We start from the raw sequence: 19,588 nt of genomic DNA on the forward strand, positions 1-19,588 counted from the left end.
CCTTTAGAAAGTATAGGTTGCTTAATCTACGATTTTCTGCTACTGCCTCATAAGAGTAACTCAGCTCTCTCTCCCTTTCCTTCCCTTATTGAATTCTGAGATACCATCAACGAAAAGATTTTGACACTTACTTTGCTGAATAATCTGCTTGTGATCATGGGCAAAGCTGTTTGGTTTACAGCTACATCAGACCCCTGCCTCCTGTCTGAGGCAGCCCCTGCAACAAGGACCCAGTATGTTTAAGGATTTATGCAAGGCTGACAACTAACTAGAAGTCACTAAGTATTGTGGAGCCTGACCACATCCCTCTTATTATTTGAAATGACAGTTGAAATAGCCAAGTGTTTTCTGCACTAAACAGAAAAGGCTCTTGCACAAATTCATTAGGAAATGATCTCAAAACCCACCTATGTACGACAGATAGTTTGGCTGGCAGTGCTGAGACTTACCCTCCCTCCTCTGTTTGCTTGTGAACATAGGCCAGTATGTCTGCAGCTCTACCAGTTCCTTCACACACCACCACCGGCACCGGGGGACTTTCCTGAAGGAAGTCTAAAACTGTGAGGATGACATTGGGGCCCCCTTCGAACACAAGTGCCACCACAGGCACACCTTGACCAATTCCTGGAAAGTTGCAAATAAGTAATGGAAATCAGACAATGTTGTAGGTGTATAGGGAATGCTAAGATCAATTTTACACATTTAATAAATCAAGTTTGCCCCTTTCATTGAATAAAAATTAAAGTGCTGCCTGCCAGACACGTGAACTGTTGTTAATACATGGTTTCAAGCGCTGTTTATACTTTGGGCTGGGAGGAAAGCACTGGAAAGCTGGTAAATACAATGGAATACAGTCTACAGAACAGAGGAGATTCTTCACAGAAATATTCACGAACTAAGGCAGAAAATTGAAAAATTTTTCTTTTGGAACTGCTCCTCTAACTTCCCTCAAATAGTTTGACAATGACATACTATACATATGACAATACATATATCATTTGAATATGGGTACACAGAAACCCTCTACTGATGGGAAACATTGCGAAAGCAAGCATTCCTAGAAGAGTCAAACGTGTTGCTCCATAATTGGGAAAACACCCAAAAATAAGTCATAGCTTCTTTGCACAAACAGATGACGTTTTACAAACTCAATTGCCCCATTGTGCAACTGCAATTGAATGGTATCAAAACCATTAATCAATCAGACCAGGAAGGTCTGACAACATACCAAGACCTGAACTGACTTACACTTGCTTTATCAAAGTAAATAGACAACCTTATTCAAAAGACTCTCCTCAACTGGTCCCAGAGAAACCATAAATCTACCAGCGATCTCCAGGGTCTAAAGCTGCTGCTGAAATTTGTAAATTCAGACTTGAAACAAACAAAAGACTTAATTTTTCTACTTTGTCATTCAGATGTTTGGTGCCAAGTACCTTTTCCATTAAAGCACAGTAACACTCAACCCTCAGGCAGCAGAATTACTTACTTGCATGGATCCGTTGCAAATTAATGGTTTTTTCCAGTTCTCTTCGCAATTTAACTTCTGCTCCATACTTTCCAACTGTTCCATCATCCACCAGAATGAAATGGGAATGGAGGTTATTTAGGACGTTTAGTTTACTTAATGGATTTAACAAGGTTTGATACGGAGCAACCACCTAAGTATAAGCACACAACAATGTCTTTTACTTGTGAAGATTCCTACTTGTTTCTGTGAAACTTAACTTTTTGTCTAGACACAAGGACTGGTGGCTCAATGAGAAGCACTGACACATAAAAGCCTGTCTTGGGTCAGGATACACCAACAGCTGTAGCTCTGAACTTTGTGCAGGGAAGCAGATAATTATTTCACTAAAGGAAGCTGTTCTGAGGGATAACAGAGAAAAGATCCATTAAAAAGATGTCTTTGGGGAAAACCTGTTTGCTCTGGCAAACAGTAGCACTGAAGACTCCACATCAAAATTTTTCAACTTAACATCCTCTCTAAATGTGAATTATCTGTAATACTTTAACATTTTTGTAATTTGAGTCAGTATCAGTAGGGGAGAAAAAAAAAGGATTAAATACTTAAGAACCAAGCTCCTCCTGTAGCACATTTGCCTTTTGCAACTTGTTTATACATAATGATCTTGCATAAGTCACAGATGTCAGTGTATCTTCACAGTAAAGCAAGTATTCCAATGATGCAAAGCAGGGAAAAAAACATGCTTGAGCAGATTTGTCAAAAAATACATGGGGTAAATCGTTATTTCAGTTAGGTAATTCATCCTTACATCTCTTCCAACAAGGTCATTTCTGTTTTCAATCACTCCCCACGGAGCAATCCCAATAGTGCAAATCTTTCGAGATGATCTGGAAGCATGTTCTCTTAGAGCATCCCCAACATGTTTTGCAACACCTGTTTGTGCATAAAAAGATCATATGTATTGAATGCTGCACCTTACTAAAAAATACAACTGTTTTATTTAGGTAACTGGACCTTCAACTGTTTTATTTTGGTAACTGGGCCTTTAAGGATTCGGGCACTTATTTGACACACCACCAAAGAAAAAGCACCATACAACATCTACTAGAAGGAAACAAAATAATTCAACAAAATAAAGATTAGCCTAGTAAGAAATAGAGAGTTACAGTACATTATTGTACTTGTTTTTAATCACATTAAGTTTTTCCTCTTGTGGTTTCAAAACCAAAACCTAGAAAACAAACAACCAAAACAAAAAAACCCACCAAAAACAAAAACAAAGCCCAAAAACCAACACCTCCCCAATATTTTATTTCTCTTTGCAAAACAAAACAGCAGCCCACTTCCAACTACACACGCTCAAAATTTATTTTAATTTCACCTGACCAAACTCACTCAAATTTACTTTCCTTTAAGGGGAAGCTATGCATCCATTAAATCTTTTGGCTCTTATAAGCCATAATCCAGTTAACTGTGCACATTCTTTAGGAGTTCTTTACCTGTGTTCACTCCTCCAGTTATAATCCAGGCTCCTGTTGTCACTGCAGCTTTGATAAGACCTTTGCCAAGCAACTGTTTGATGCGTGGGTGAAGTTCGAATTTCTGCATGCCCCCATGTACAGATATAACAAGCTTTGGCAACTCCATCTGCCATTCTTTAAGCATAAGTTGCAGAATAGCTTCAGGTTTGGTGTCATATGACAGTCGCACATACTGCAGGCACAAGAAGAGAGTTAAAAGGTTCCAACATGTGAAAAGAAGAACCAGGGCATATTTCAGGATATATTATCCTACTCCTGGCTATGGAAAATGTAATTCACTTTCTCAAAACGCAGCAGATGCAATAAATGAACAAGCTTCCTTCAAGTCCTCTACAGTCAAGGACAAGACAGTTAACAGTTTGGAAAGCAAGTTTTGGACAAGGCACGACTACAAAAAGATCCTGGTGTTCCATCCTACTGGCACAGGGACTTGGAAAAAAGAGTCTTTATGAGAGCACTGGATGATCTCTAAATTAGACGAAATTCAGAAGCATTTATAAAAGTTCTACTGGGGAGAGGCTTTCATGTCCCCTGCAAAGACTTTTTCAGACAGTTGCTTGGTTTTCCTCCCCTGTTTCTGGTGGGAAGAAAACCTACATTTTTTAATAGAAAACTTCAAAACTGGCAGCTTTTTAACTTGCCATCTTTAACAGCATAAGATTAAGTAGATTAGTTGATTAGCTAAAATACTGCCACATCTTCAATACAAGCTATTCAATACAGGAGGGGATAGTGTGCAGAAATTAAACCCTTCCTGAATCAAGTTCTAAATAAAAAACCACCACTACTCCATTTAACTGGTTTGAGCAACCCCACTTGCACTCTGCAGAAGGAGTGTGGGCAGCTGCTATTTCTGTGCACCTAGAAAAGGGTTCACAGCAATTTTAAGCTATACTAAGAGTACAGAGGAACCCATACACTGCTATTACCAACATGAAAGAACTCTGCTAAGGGCCCTTCCCATTTCAGAGATGATCTGACTTAAAGCACTGGACTGTCCTTGGGGGTTCTGCATAAACAACACAGCTCCCTCAAAAGCACTTCAGTTTTGCCACAGGAGCCTACAAGAACCCCTCGTAGCCTATAATTGCATAAGCATTAAATAACTTCTACCACAACTAAAAATCCTTCACAAAATGGCTGTGAAGAATCTGTCAGAATTTCCACTTTTTTAGCCTCTTCAGTACATGTGCACTTGGGAATTAAGAACTGGTTTCCAAAATTTTGATTTATTGGTATCCTTGCTTTTAACTAACCTCCTCTCCATAAAAACTTAGTTATTCTGTTCAGTACAGCTATGCTTTAATGACTGTCAAAAATCTCATAAAGAAGCATATTCTACATCTGTCCTTAATTTTAAATAAATTTTTTTCAGATTTTGAAAATTATGACTAGAGGGTTAAGATAGCAGATATTACTTAACAGGTCCTATAAAAATGTAAGAGTGTTGTTATGCTGTATTTTCATGAAGTCTGAAATGGTAACACTTAGTTCTTAATGCAATGTTTTGCTGAAGTGTTTATGAATTCTTATTACCATTGGCAATTTGAAGGTAAGGCTGTACTTGAATACAACTAATTCTGATAGATCTGAGCAACTTTAGTCATGAAAAACTAATTTTAACAAATGAAAATCAGAAAGAATTCAGATCACAACAAAAAATACTAGCACAGAAGAAGGAACTGGCTTGTCACAAAATGGGTGATAACACTTCAGCCTACAATTTCAGAAGTGAAGCATCCAGAATATCAACATAGTTAGAGTAACAACAAAAAATACAAACAGAATGTCATACGTGCCTTAGCCCTGTAAGAATGAGATCCCCCTTGAAAGTTGATGACACCGTAAGCATCAGTGGGGGTTTGTTCCGTATGTTTTTCCACTGACCACTCCTCTATTTCCTGGTTACTGTTTTCACCCAGCTTCACATCCGAGTATTTCATAGCCAGACTCGCAGTAAAACAAGCATGTTGTCTGACCAAGCGGCCACAGCAGCACCTGCACCCAACCACACCATGTACAACACTTTAGTAAATCCTATTATTAGAAAATAAAAGAAAGGAACTTCTTTTGTCTATAACAGAAATAGATTAGATTTAGAAAGCAAAGATTCTAAATATTAGAAAAACCTCTTTTCCAGAGCAAGCCTTGTTGCCATAAATATTTATGGCAATAGGTAATTACAATACATATTATTATGCAAATTATTGAACCTCACTGAGATAGCAAGCTGGAGGCCAGAAAAAACTGATTCTTTGAAGTCAAATAATTTATATAATATTCACAAATTTGTGATCTACATATTGATAGTTCTTTAAACATTAGTTAAATTTATTTCATATCTAACCTTTCACCAACTTGTCATTCATAATATTGATCAAAACTTCTAAAAACCCTATTATGAAAGCACTTATTTAATGGAAAGATATTCATAAATATTTTAATTACAAAGAACTCTTACCTGACAAGTTGCTGACAAATCTGACATCCTGGAAGGCATCTGTAAGAAATATTGAAAGATGTGAGTTAAGTTCAGCTTCAATTTCAAGGGCAGGGGAAGGAGGGACACGGATGGGACGGGACACACGACCACTCAGACCACTGTGTGCTTACAGAAAGATTGCTGAACAAAAGAGAACTCCAATAAATGGAAAACATGATGCCTAAATTTGTCCATTTTCAACATGGTAACTTGTCTGTATTTTATACAGTAGTGTCTTTCCATACAGTTCATTATGTAATTTCTCTCATCTTCCATATTAAACGTTTTCCATGTTTTCCTGCTAACAGCTTTCTTAACATCTAAAATTAGCACAGCAGATAAATTTGTATCACTGCTTTCATAAGCAGCTGTTAACCAATTATGGTTAAGAGCCAGCATGCAAAAGTGTACAAACAGAGATGTCAGACAGAAGTCTTCAGTTTTACTCAGACGTTGTGCATAAACGATTTTTAAATTCTGTCCGCTGTCAAAGTTACACTGCTATTAATCATTTATGCTTTTAACATTGACCTGTAGCTTTAGGTCTTCTCTAAAAATTACTAAATTATAACTGTCTATACTAAAAGCTAAATATCATCAACACATACCAAATAATCCTGCCTACATTTGATTAATTTATGCATAACTCAGAAACAACAGTGAGCAATTCACCAGCAACAGGAGGCGATTTTTAGAAGCTGAAGGGCAGAACCTGGTGGGAAAGTTTTAAAGTCCCTTGTAAGCTACAAACAGGTTAAAGTAAAAGGGCAAGTGTTGAAGACCATTTTGTTCCTTGTTAAACGCTCTGGAAATTTTAACAGCTTATTAATTACTTGGTTTGCATTTGCAAATTTTCCATGTTCTACAATCATGGCTATAAATTCTAAAAGCTTCTCATGTCACATGGTTTCAAGGAACGAGGTGAATTATTTACAAAAACTTAAAATTTCTACAGCATTTCCTTAGTTCTTTTTCTGTTTAAAAACAAAGTTCTTAAATGAAAAATAATACTCTGTTCCAACAGAACAAAAGAGATTCATAAGGTTTTTTTTTATGGAAAAGACTGAAATAGAAGTTCTCCCAACCTCAGAAGAAAAGGTTTCTAAGCTGCTCTCAAATATATGAAGCTTAAAAATCCTGGTCACAAAAGCATGAGGATTCATGACAATATTTCTTACAGACAAAGCAGTTAGTCCAACACTCTTTACAATATTGACTTTTTTAATTTTAAAGAGCAGCAATGGGTTCTTGCATCATTTCACTTTTACCTGTGGGGGTCTTTTGAACTTGGTATAATGTACACACACTCCCTCTTCGTGAAAGTATTTTCTATCCAGGATTTCTGGGACTGAAAAAGAAAAGCATAACAGCGTTACAAAATACAAATCATAAGCCTTTGCAATGAAAAATGCTTCTTAAGGTAACAAGAGTTAGAATGAGGGGTTTGCTGCCTCAAAAACCTTTAAACCACATATGACCCTATAAGAACATCCCACATATCTCTCCAGAAGTTGAGACAACCAGAATCATTATGTAACTTATACACAAGTCTCTTAAAATCCAAAGCAATATTTTTCAATGCTAACATTCAAATAGCAAAAACTTTTAATATGCAAATAAAGATGCACAAAAAAATAACATACACTGGTGACCTATCTTGCTAAGAAAAATAATCAGTTAATTTTTTAAAATTAATTGCACTACACTGAGATAACAGTAATTTGATCTTTTTCCCTCTTTAATAAAGTAGAATTTTAATCTTGAAATTGTGGGTGAGGAAGCTTTCTAACAACACTGGCAATCTTTTCTAGTAGCAATAAATAAGTCATAAACTTCTTTCTTCATCAAAATACTTTTCATTTCAGTAAACAAAATTAATTGGCATCTCTGAACTGCATTTTAAGCTTAGACTTGAAACATGCTCTGAAACATGAAATCAAGGATGTTCACTATTTCAAATGCTTCCCTATCCAAATAACTGGACATGAATTTCATTTCAGTTGCTTTAAACAACCACATTAACATTATCTTACATGATAATCTTAGGATTACATGCTAAACAATATCATAATGTACAACATCTACGTCAAGTTTCAGCAATACATTGGGAAAGGAACTCAGACGTGATTTTTAGTAATTAAAAACATGAAAAATCTTGGAATGCTAATTTGCATGTTATGCAATATTGCTTTAAATCCTTATTAAGAATACATTAAAATTACTTCATTGCTAACAGCAACGTTCTACATTTACATTTTACTTTTAGAAAAATTTGATAAATTTCATACCTGTTTTATTTTACAACAAGGGGGGAAAAAACCTGACAGATACTATTCACAGGTCCAAATTTTTAGCTTCCTCCTCTCATAATTTTTCTAACACTATTAAGCCTTAGCCCTTGTGATGGGAATCCCAGTTCTGGAAGCTGCTTTCTGCTGAGTCCCCACGGTTTAAACGGGTGGTTTTGTACTTCATTTCTTAAAACCAAGCTTTGCTTTAAAGCTGCAGTAGTTTAAGCTCATATATGAACTCTGCAGATCCTCCAGAATATAAAAAGATAAAGAAGAGTAATTTAACACTTAGATGTTTTAGCCAGCTGGCTAAAACTATACCTTCAAGCAAGCTATCACAGCATAACATGCCAGATGTTAAAATCCAAAGAATATAAACCACAAGCAATTGCGTCAATTGCTCCACACAATATTGTTTTATTATTAAGTGATGATCAAAGCTGGGGACAAGGAACTCTGGCTCACAATGTGCAACACCACTTTTCATAATAAACAGTTCTGAAAATAAAAAAAAATTAAAAACCCACAAAACAACCAACGATTCGTTAATTTTCCTCTTAAAGCATGTAGTTTTAACCACTTGTCAAGGATTTCTCTCTAATCTTCAGCAGTGAATATATTTTCAGTACAGCACTGTGCTATTTATGTAGAGGAGGCTCTAAAATGTTATTAAAACATACTTGGGAACTTGTCATTTGGTAAAATTAAACTCTCTGCAGAAGCATGCCTGTATGCTAATTAATCTTTATTGCAGGAGATTTTATACAGGATTTGCTAATTACAGGGTCTTTTCTGTTGAGAGGAAAAAAGAAAAAAAGAAAATACAAACCAAGAAAAGAAGAGAGTAAGTAAGAGACACTTCTCATAAACAGGTAAAAATCACATTAAAAATAGGGGCTGTATTGCCCTCCATGTAAATAAGAACTACTATTACATAACGTTCCTGTGAAGATCAGAAACAGGAAGATGACATGAGGACACTGTTAAGGATAAATCAGTTGCAGCAATTACCTCAAAGAAATACTTCCTTATCAGCAAAAGATTAAGTTAAAATAGGAGATCAAGGCAGAAGTCCAAAATCAATAGGAGTTATCAGACTGTTTCAGAAAAATTGCCTACTCTTATTAAAGCTTTTCATCATCTGTACAGGACACAGAACTGCACCTCTCAAACTCTGCTTCCAGTAATGGGTGACCCCTGATGAGTGCTGTGTTTTCCCAGTGTATTTTTAGAAGGTGTACTTTACACCATAGTTATGGGCAACATAGGTCATTGGCCTTCTAGCAAAAAGCACAAGTAATATCAGCATATAGTGAGCTATTTTACAACTGTTTACTTTCTTTTCTTTCAAAATTGCACTTGTAGAAAAAACCTTAGCTTTCCAAATTCTCTCCTGTGCATTTTCAATCTCTTGAGCTAAATAAAAGTTAAGACGTACAAGAAAAATTTTAATACAATTAATATTATCCAGAACTACCTTCACTTCTTCCTACAGGTGAGCTACCTACAGAAATTTCACCACATTAAGACTTCTTAACAATCAGTGTTGGCAGGACCTCATCTACACACAAAATAATCCTTAACTTTTACTTTTTGGAAGGTTTGCTACAGTTCCTTCTAACTCCTCATCCCCAAGTGGCTCAGACTTTAAGCTGTAGCTGGTTATGCAAGAGATCTCATTCTGGTTGTACTGACTTCTGAGCAGACACTGTGTCTTTCAGTACTTCTGAAAGAACTTCAAGAAGCAAAAAGCACATAGATTTGATTCAATAATCTAGAAGAGATATGGTCACCCTGGGATCATGATTAAAGGAAATACTTTACACTGTTTCAAATAAATAAGTCCTTTCTTAAAGTTTCACAAATGCTGAAATAATTTTAATTGCCATTTGAAACACAACTTACACAAACATTTGCTGAACTATAAGCTCGAGAGAACGTGCCCAACTACTTCCGAGTTCTGGAAGTGTATAAATGTCAAGATAATCCCACGGCCTTTTACAACAGCTGGAAGTTTGACCATAGTCATTTTAGTATTAGCTGGTTTTGATTCAGCAATAGCTTTAGCTCTCCAATAACAGAAATTACCTAAGTGTACCTGCTCCAGATGCAGATGTTACCTTTGCTGAAATTCATAATGGATAACTTTAGCAAGGCTCTTCGTAGAATGAAACTTTCACCACAAATTATAATTTAAGGTTTTGCATATAGCAGGTTTCACAAAAAAAAAAAAAAAAAAAAAAAAAAAAAGGAAACAATCGAAGTACAGTATGAGATCAGGTCTCAGGAAGAAAACCAAACAACCGCTCCCCCCTTCAGCTCACTTAAGTGTTTGTAAGAGCCTCTCATTCAACACACTAAAAATAAGAAGACAACTAAGTTTAGCAGGGCAGCAATGGGTGCACAATAGTATGGCAAAACCTTATCAAACTATTGTGAAATTTGCCAAGTTTACCTAACAAACTTGGTCTGAACTGTTTTCTCTACAGAAAGTAAGCCTGCCTGCTCAGCAAGATCTCAAATGACTCGCATGGTTTTCAATTAACAAAAATATGGCAGCTATAAATATATTGTGTAGCTGACCATCCTGAACTTTTTCAGGTACAAAGGGATCCCAGTTTATTCTTTCTATTTTTTGTGATGCTGTATACTGTTGGTAGCTCATTAGTTCCAATATTTACAGTAAGTTACAATATTGTAACAATATTTGTTACAAAACTAAAACCTAACTTATCCCAAATATATCACTCTGCAGCCTGCGACAGTGCACCCCAACCCACAGGTCTGTTGACAGTTTATCAACAATCCTGACCTGCCGAACCAGGAAACCAACCTGGATTAAAAAATAATTTTCCAAACTGTGACTTCTGTGGAAGGCTGACAGTGGAGATTTCAGTTACTGACTGCACAGACCTGAGTTTCAAATTTAGAAGTCATATCACTTTTCTACACCATCTCATATTTCCTCTTTCAAATCTTTGCTTACACCATACAGCAGTTTGATACACGCAATAGTTTTTAAAGGAATAGATCTTCCAATTTTATTTGTCCTTTACGTAAAAATCAATACAGACTCTATATTCTTTCCCCATAGCCTCGAATTTTCCAAAAAGTTTATTTTCCATCTGAACAAAAGAAAATACATGGAAGGTTTCAGCAAGCCTGAAGACAAGAAGACACAGTGAAAACTCTGCAGCAGGAATAGCTGTGCTAGCATGGCTGCAGAGGAGTCCTATCTGTCTAGGTCACAGCCAACAAGATGAATTTCAAAACATTTCTAAGAGACATTCTGTACTAAGAGTGTCCTTTAGCTTGTCTAGTCAAGGAAATGTCCACTGACAGTGTTCCAACTCGAAGTTACTGCTTCTTATATAACTATACATGCTGCACACACTCTTTTCGTGATTTACCAGAGGATCTCTTATCTGAGAAACTCCCTCCATCAGCCAAACACGTGCTACACCATGGGACTGACCTGTGATCCCTGCCCAGACAACTAACCCCTGGCCAAGCACTGGGCTCCTGCAGCTATAGCTGAAAGGCAGAAATTCCAGACAAACCTCATAAAGCCTCACACTTTCATGCTCGATACATTGAATAAAACCAAATAAAGCCAAGCAACCATGATAAATACAACATCCAGTTAAGTTAACACATATTAAGGAGTTTAGAATTCATAAAGCTTCCTGTGGGAAGAGGCGCCATAAATAAAATGCATGCTACTTCTCACTGCAAAGATTTCCAGCAGGCACTTCAAACCTTTAAGGCACTGAGCACCACACTCCAGGCAAAGCACCTGGACTTGTTCTTAGCACAAATTAACTGAATGATACTGAAAATGTGCATCACAGGATGAGCTGAGTAACTAAGCCATTGTGTATGGGCTGGAGAGTTATCTAAAAGACAGTTATTCTCTCTATCAAAGAAAATTCTTCCAATTTTGTATTAAGAAACTAGCAGAGCACAAAACTTAGTTCCTCAAGGAAACATTTATCATTTGAGTAAAGTCTTCAAAACTTCAGCTAGCTTTAAGTAAATAAGCAGATGGGAAGAAAAAAGAAAAAGTTAGGTAGTTTGATGCCATGTATTTGCTAATGTTTGTTTTAAACTCTTGGTTCCAGCAAACCCCAGGCGTTTAATTTACTTGCTTTCCCTTCAATTTAGAATTACATATTTCTATAATTTCTGTTTGGGTTTTTTTGTTTTCTTTTGTTTTTTAAAAGGGGGGGGGGGAAACAAGGCATTTAGCCAGCTAGTATTACGAACTATATTTAAAAGACTCTCTGACGAAGAACAACAGTGTTGTATGTCCACAGAATGCACAAAACACCTACAGAATTCATTCCTCAATCAGTAAGTACATTACAAGTCAATCTCATCAATTTTTTGTACTAACTTCTACAAAAAGTATGGATACGTGCAGTACTAGAAAGACAAATAGGTTCAAATATTGCCACAATGCCAAAAGATATTTATACAGTGCTTTAATGTATCCCTGTGAAGAATGTCAGTCTAAATGAGAAGGACTGTGCTTTAATCTTAATTGTTGTTTAATCCAGCACAAATGAAAATATTTGTGCAAGGATATTTTACCTGTTGCCTCCATCAGGACTACTTCATTATTATTCTGAAACAACTACTTGCCTCATCTACAAGAAAAAATTGGTTCATTTATCTCTTTTTCCCAAATGCATTGGGGCATCTCTTGTCACAGAATGTCACCAACTCAGACAGACCCATCATGCATGAAAAGGTGTCTCTGCTATGTTGAAGATCCTGTTCTGAGCAGAGCAGCTCACTCAGCTTCACTTGACCCATAAGAAACCAAACAGCTCCAATTTTCTGGATTGAAAGACTTCTCTAGTGAAAATATTGCCACAGCCCTGAAAATACACTGCTTGACAGCAAAAAAAGTCCTAGTTTTATTTAAATAAAAAACTGTTGAAGCAGGGAAGGAAAAAGGGCAGTCAGAGAAAGCCTTCTGTCAATTCTCCTGCTCACGGGAAGCAAACCTCAAATGAGCGGCAAGCAATGATAGGAATCTTCCTCTCAATGGCTCCCCTGGTGCCAAAAACAAACCTTCAACAATCCTATTCTTTATTAAACAGTTCAGGAGATTTGCTCTGAACAGATTTCACAGCAATCCAGGTCTCTAACAGAGTAGCTATTGTTTCATCAAGTTCTTCTCTGACGTAAAAAAGCCACCACAGAACTCGCCGAACCCTCGTGCAGTTCTGGATGCAAAGAGTAACCGGGATTTGTCAAAAGGGATTTTTACAGTTCTCTTAAACTTCATGAAAATTATTCCAACCTGCTATTTGAAGAACAGGCTGATTCTGCGAGAATTATTTCACCGTATAATTACAAAGCATATAATTCAGTAGTTTAGGATTCTTTTTGCAGATCCATTTAATTCAGAATACCCTAAATTGATGTACAGAATTTGGCATTATGAAATCATTACTTTTAACTCTGACACACTAGAAAAAACCCACAGACCTAATATTTGTGGAATATTTTTATTACATTCAATCTCAATTCACTTTACCCATATTATTGGGAAAGTTATCTTCTAACTGCAATACAGGTCTTTCAGTGAGAAATTCAGAGTAAATGCAGCACATTTTTAAATACATTCATTTAACAGGTGAAGGTACATGCTGTTCCACAGTTAGACCAGCCATAAAATTGCTCCTCTTCTTTAGAAACTATTGAATCTTAAAATGAGAAAAATACACCATCCACACAGGGCATAACAGAAATATTCAAATTTACCTTGAAAATATTTCATAGCTGATTGTAAAGTAAGAGATAGTTCAGGTTACAAGAGAATAAACCATCAGCTGATTTCAGAAGACACGCACACACTGGTGGAATTTTGAACTCGCTTTTTCTCAGCTGATATAACAATAAACACCTTCAGAGTTAAATGTCCAATTATAACAGATACGGTAATTAAACTTGCCAAAATCAGAGACTCCCTGAGACTGTCAGCAGAGCAGATGGCACTGCTGCTCCTGAATACGCCTTCAGAGAAGCCGAGGGGCAGCAGAGAGAGAAATGTATTTGATTTTTATTTCCCAACAACTTTCATGGACAGAATTTGGAATTTTGGCAGGAAAAGGAAAACACAGCAGACGGTAAACCAGTTTCATTGCTGTACATTGGAGTAAGTAAATTAATTTTAAAAGAGTTTATGTTTGCAATCCTCCCAATTAATGAAATACCAAGCTAAAAAATTTTAGCCCTGCTAAAGACTCTATAAATTACTTCCTGTGAGCTCACAGACCAAAAAGTATTTCAAAACATATACCAAAGTTATGACCTAGAAGCAATAAACCACTGAGCTTTCAAAGGAGATGAAAATAATTCATTACTTCCTAAAATTTACAACAATGGATGAAAGAAAAGAACAGAAAGGGAGCATGTGGTAGTAAGAGCAAGGAAAATACAGATTTAGTTTTTTTGTTACCTCTGCTTTACCTGTTAATATCCACTTTGTTCAAATGATATTAAAAAACTGGGAAAAAAAAACAAAACATGGCAAAAGTACATAGGAATGTTGTCAAGCCTGTCATACAGTGCCCTCTTCTTTCTGATAGGTTTCCTCATTTAAAATCCATTTTTAGTTATGTTTCATGACCCATATAAACCAACCCCAAATCTCTCACATTTTTAAACACACAGCCTACTTTTCCTTATCTACAGTGATACAATTGTATAGTCTGCATCCTCCTCACCTCTCTCAGCACCAACGATTTAGCTGCAGCCTGCAATCGTTCTGATGTTCCATTGATGCAGATTGCAAGCCTACACACACTCCTAAATAAGCCCAGCAGGAAGGTACAGTCAGCATTCCTACTCACCAGCATGCACAGAACGATGCCAAGCCTTTTTAAGTTGGTCAGAGCATTTCTGTGGGTATGAAGGATGGCCACTCTCCCTGGTCCTTTCCACAGGGACCCAGGGGACACACTGTGCTGGCTGCTGAAGCCTCTGCACTTCCTGGCTCATCAGATTTACTCCACATGAAAGTATTAGTTTGGTTCATACCTCACATTTCTGGCAAGTGCAGGGCTTACCTTGCACGTGCCAGAGAGGCTGTACAAACAGACAATACTATAAACTCTGGGGTTATTTTTGGAAATGAGGCTTGGGGCAAGCTTTTGGAGGTAAAACAACTCACACAGCCTGAATCTCGTGGCTGTCCTCCTCAAGCAACCTCCAGTTCCTTCCCCATCACACAGGGAACAGAAGTCTTAGATGCAAGACAGAAATTAGTGGTGGCCACCTCCAGAAATACAGTAGCAGGAAAAGGCTCATGGACCAGTCAAATAATTAATCCTGCTCTTGATCTGCTTCTGATTTGTTCACAGATGAAGAAAGCCCAGCTCTGGCAGCCACTATTCATAGGCAGCAAACAGGCTGCACACTCCTTCCCCTGATGCAAAGGATGCATTTCAGCAGTATTTGAACTGCAGATTTAAGGAAGGTCCTCCCTTTCTGGTTCATGAAGTGCATGAATATCTGATTAATGCACTAGGTGCTGAAGCACATTACAACTATAGAAATGAACTGAAAGGGTGGATGCTGTTTATCTTGCTCTACCACTTTCTTAGTCTGTTCAGTTTACAGATCTGACTTATTTTTCATGTCGTACAAAGAAATACACTTCTCTATCATCACAGAAAAGATTTCGGTGCCTGCTGACTTAAGTAGGCTATTATTAACTCACTAGAGCAATGGAAACTTGTTATCACTAAGGAATTTTTGACATAGCTGGCCTCAAACAACCCTCTGAATATATATATTTAAAACAAAACCCCCAAAAAATTATAAACCTGTAAGCCTTATGCCCACGTTAATTATCATAGATCAGTAATATTTCTCTGAATAGGAAGAGCAAGAGAAGATACTAGTGGGCACATGAAATAGGTGACAGCACCAGACCACTGTTAAGGATGAGGACATTTTACATAACTTATCTTTAGACACAGCATCAGGAAAAACAAATTCATTGTTATAATCAAAACCACCGACACTAGGAAAGAGGTCTGTCAGTAAACACACAGCCAAAGACCCATACGAAACAGATCTGGAATTTTGTTCACTTTAGCAGTGAGTATTATTAAGAAAATAATTTTGTAGAAGTTATGCAATTCAACTCAGAAGAAAATAAGTCTTAGACTGGTTTCAGGCTAGTATTAAACTATCAGGAACAGAGCTGATGTCTGAAGGAGACCGACGTCAGTTATACAAGCCCTGACTGCCTTCACATCCTTGCTAAGGGAAATATGGGCACCACCCATGGGCAGGACTGTGAAGGTGTGATGGGGTACATCACATTAACTCCTCTTCTCTATGTTGTCCCTGCCTGTGCACACCAGTGTGTCAGTAGTTGCCAGCTACAGTAGGGGAAGCAAACATTTTAGTCAGAGTTCTTGGGAGATTAGAATGCGATGGAGAAAGTAGGATGAGCTGAGATAAAAGCAAGCCAAAACAAGAATTTGCTATAGCTCACCTGCTGTAGAATTACATAGACTCAAGCATTTTTAAATCCAGCTCACTAACAAAGAGCTACTGGATTCAGTTACACTTGCACTGCTTGTCAAGACAAAGAACCAGCTCTCCTGTCACAGCAAGGCCCTCAGCTGCTCAGGACTGCACAGACTACAGCCCTCATCTCAGGGCATAAGTAGCCTGACAGCATTCTAGAGACATCCATGTACCTACACTCTTATCAGAAGATAAAGTTCCCCACTAAAACTATTCAAGTAGTTTCTGTTTACTCTAGAAAAATGCAAAGAAGAAACTTAACTGGGTCTTTATTAAGGTAAAGGTGAAAGCAGCTAATTACTGTCTCAAATAATATATAATGTTTATTTAGGCACTTTTAAGAATTTCCACTCTCGTTTTTTGAGGGGAACAAACAGTTATTTGAGCTATTGATGCTTTTAGAGGCACACCTACATTAAATACTACATATTTAAATAATTACTCAGAAACTAAATATACTATTTTTAGAAATAAACTAACCTTTTTTTGTTTTTTTGGGTTGTTTGGGCTTTTTTGCAGGTTGAGGGAAACAACTAATTAAATGATACTGAGAGACCACAGCACAACTTGCACTTGGAAAATGTTTTCTATTTATGATAATTTCTTCCAGCATACTCAATTCCAGTAAAACTCACCCCTGCTGAGTGGTACGTGGCACAAAGGCCAGTACGTGGCACAAAGGCCTCTCTAAGCTGCGCTGGACTTATACCTGGGATGGACTCCTCCCTGGCCTACTGGGAAAGGAGTGAAGACAATCACTCTAGAGAAACAAAAGACACCAGTAAAGGAGGTGGAGATCCTGGCAAAGCCAAGGAACACAGGGGAAATATTTGCTTTAACAGATGCAATTCTTCAAATTATAAAGTGAGGGTGCAGTCAGAGAAGAAAAGCAGATCAAGTGCCCTCCTGAGCTACTCTGCCCTCCCACTCATTCTCCTGCTACTTCCCTCCCACCAGCAGTTGTGCACTCGCCCTTTGGGGTTGATTGGGATCCCTAAAAACACAGGTAGATTCGATGTTAGAACAAACACATTCAGATGCAAACTGGGCAGAAAACCAAGGCACAAGAAAGGATCACGTGGCCATGATCAGAGTGGGAACAAGGGAAGTAGGACATCCCCTTTGGTAGCAGAAATACAGTGGGTTGGCAAAACAGCTGAGCTGATCCAAGCATACTGTCAAGGTACATCAAAATAATCCCCAAAAGCACACCGACTACAGGCATCCAGGAAAGGACTACAGATCTGTCACAACAAGAGATTTTTTTTTTAAGCACATGTATCCTGATGTTCAGGAAGGAAAGGAAGCTAAGACTGTATTTCTTTATTCCTCAGAGAGCTGCCAGTGAAGCAGGAACGTGTTGCCTAAGGTCACATTTTAGGTGAGCAGATACCCTGTATTTGAGAGTAACATCCATTCTCATCTGGCATTGAAGACTTTTTCTAATTCACGGTATAATTAAAATCCAAGTCCTAATACATTAATTACAAAGGATTTTTCTTGTCCTACATGCAAGATCTTTACATTTGTTGGAAAAGACCTGAAAAATTCAGTAATGACACCCAAGAGGATAGTCAAAAAGACTAACCTTATCTCAGCAGTGCTAATTTTTCTACATCCTCTTTGCAGAGAGAAGAGAAAAGAGCTGCTCTGAATCCCCCTCCACCTCCTCTGAGCAAGCCTGGGGACTTGCTGCCTAATTAGCTTTTGTGAATAATCCTCCCCCTCTCTGTGAAGCCCACCTGTATTCTGCAGATTGCCTACATATGTGTGACCAGAAAACATTTTTCTACAACCTGAAGATGAGATTTTTCTGATGGTAGATTTTCTACACCAGGAAGAAAGCACAGCCCAAAGCTTATTGCATCATATTGTCCAGAAAAGTCCTATGATTATACAGGTACCAAATATTTCTCTTGTGGGCTACAAAACACCAAGCACAACCAGATGACCCATTCACACAGTGAATGACCTGTTTGTTAGCAGCCTTCATCACCACAGAATCTTCACCTGTAACACGAACCGGCAGCCCAAACCAGGACAAGGATGATGAGTGTTTTCCGCCCTCTTTCCCTATATAAGTAACATAAAAAGGCCACATTGTTTCACTAATGCATCCGAAACAGTTACAGAGAACTTAACAGTGAAGAGTCCCCGAGTTGCACATAAAGCTGTAAGATTTATGGAGAAAAACTGCCTGCATAGAAACCACGGGTTTTCTACAGCTGAAAATTAAAAAGGGATTTTTCTGCATAAGATTTTTATAAAAGAAACCAAGACTAAGACAGACCAATTGCTTAATGAGGCAAAGGCATAAATCCTCATCAAGAGTATTTCTGAAGCTGGCACAAATTAAAAGGACAAAGGTTAGTTAAGGAGATATTTCTGCTTTTCAATGCCTCTGGCTGCAAAGCCAGTTTGATGCCAGTTTAAGAGGCGTATGTCCATCCCAAACTCCACATGGGCCAGCCTGCAGCATAACCCCATGAACATCTTCAGCAGCAGTTACAGAGTCAGTAAACTAGAGTTTGTGAAATGAGGAGGAGAGAGGCTCTTCCAACTAGTTCTGCATCCAGAGGCATTGCCACACCAGATGATGTTAAGCTCCTAGAAGGTTGTGTAGGATGTCAGCTATGGGATCAGTGATTCATCACTCTTTCCCCAGTGCAAGATTACTACTATGAGCAGGAATTCCTTCAAGATCAACCTCTCTCAAACTTTGTGGCCAGAAGACCACCCAGTCATGTACTCTTCAGCTGAAGTTTTATTAAATTTGCTGTTTAACAGAATTCTGCAAACTACAGAAAACACTGCAGCCTGGGAACGCACGAGAAACTGGTAAGACTGACATTTAAAACATCATTAACTGCACCTACTCTTGTAGATTAACTGATTTTTATAATTGAAGAGAAAGTTGATTAACAGTTCTGTAATTACACAACTGGTATTTTTAGGCTCCAATCATGTGTCACTTAAGCACATGCATAATTTAACCTATCCAGGTGACTGAAGTTATGCCTGACTAAAGACTTGTGTGACCGCAGCAGCCACAGAGACAGGCTTGGAAAGCAAACAGCTTTTTCAGGCTGGCTCTAGCCACAAACTAGAATGCTGCATTAAGCTCCCTACACAAAGCCAATCTACGTGCAATTTTAACGACGTTGCACATCAGCATGACCGCCTTTGAACCTTGTCCACACGGCTGCTGTGCTGAGCTCTGGCAGGCTCATTAGCAGAATGCAGCTTTGGT

General features: G+C 37.8%; 1 protein-coding gene across 1 annotated transcript in view; it reads right to left on the minus strand.

Moving 5' to 3' along the window:
- TRPM7 (transient receptor potential cation channel subfamily M member 7) overlaps positions 1-19,588 on the minus strand; it is a 54,209-nt gene that overhangs the window by 27,364 nt on the left and 7,257 nt on the right. The window contains exons 2-8 of the mRNA XM_027732005.2: positions 6,760-6,839; positions 5,471-5,509; positions 4,809-5,007; positions 2,968-3,181; positions 2,277-2,401; positions 1,490-1,661; positions 450-624 (exon numbers count right to left, since the gene is read on the minus strand). Coding sequence (XP_027587806.1) covers positions 450-624; positions 1,490-1,661; positions 2,277-2,401; positions 2,968-3,181; positions 4,809-5,007; positions 5,471-5,509; positions 6,760-6,839 — 1,004 coding nt within the window. The remainder of the gene's footprint in view (positions 1-449; positions 625-1,489; positions 1,662-2,276; positions 2,402-2,967; positions 3,182-4,808; positions 5,008-5,470; positions 5,510-6,759; positions 6,840-19,588) is intronic.

This window comes from Pipra filicauda, unplaced genomic scaffold (assembly GCF_003945595.2).
Source record: "Pipra filicauda isolate LSUMZ 115617 unplaced genomic scaffold, ASM394559v2 scaffold7_size6619720_pilon, whole genome shotgun sequence".
Taxonomy (NCBI): domain Eukaryota; kingdom Metazoa; phylum Chordata; class Aves; order Passeriformes; family Pipridae; genus Pipra; species Pipra filicauda.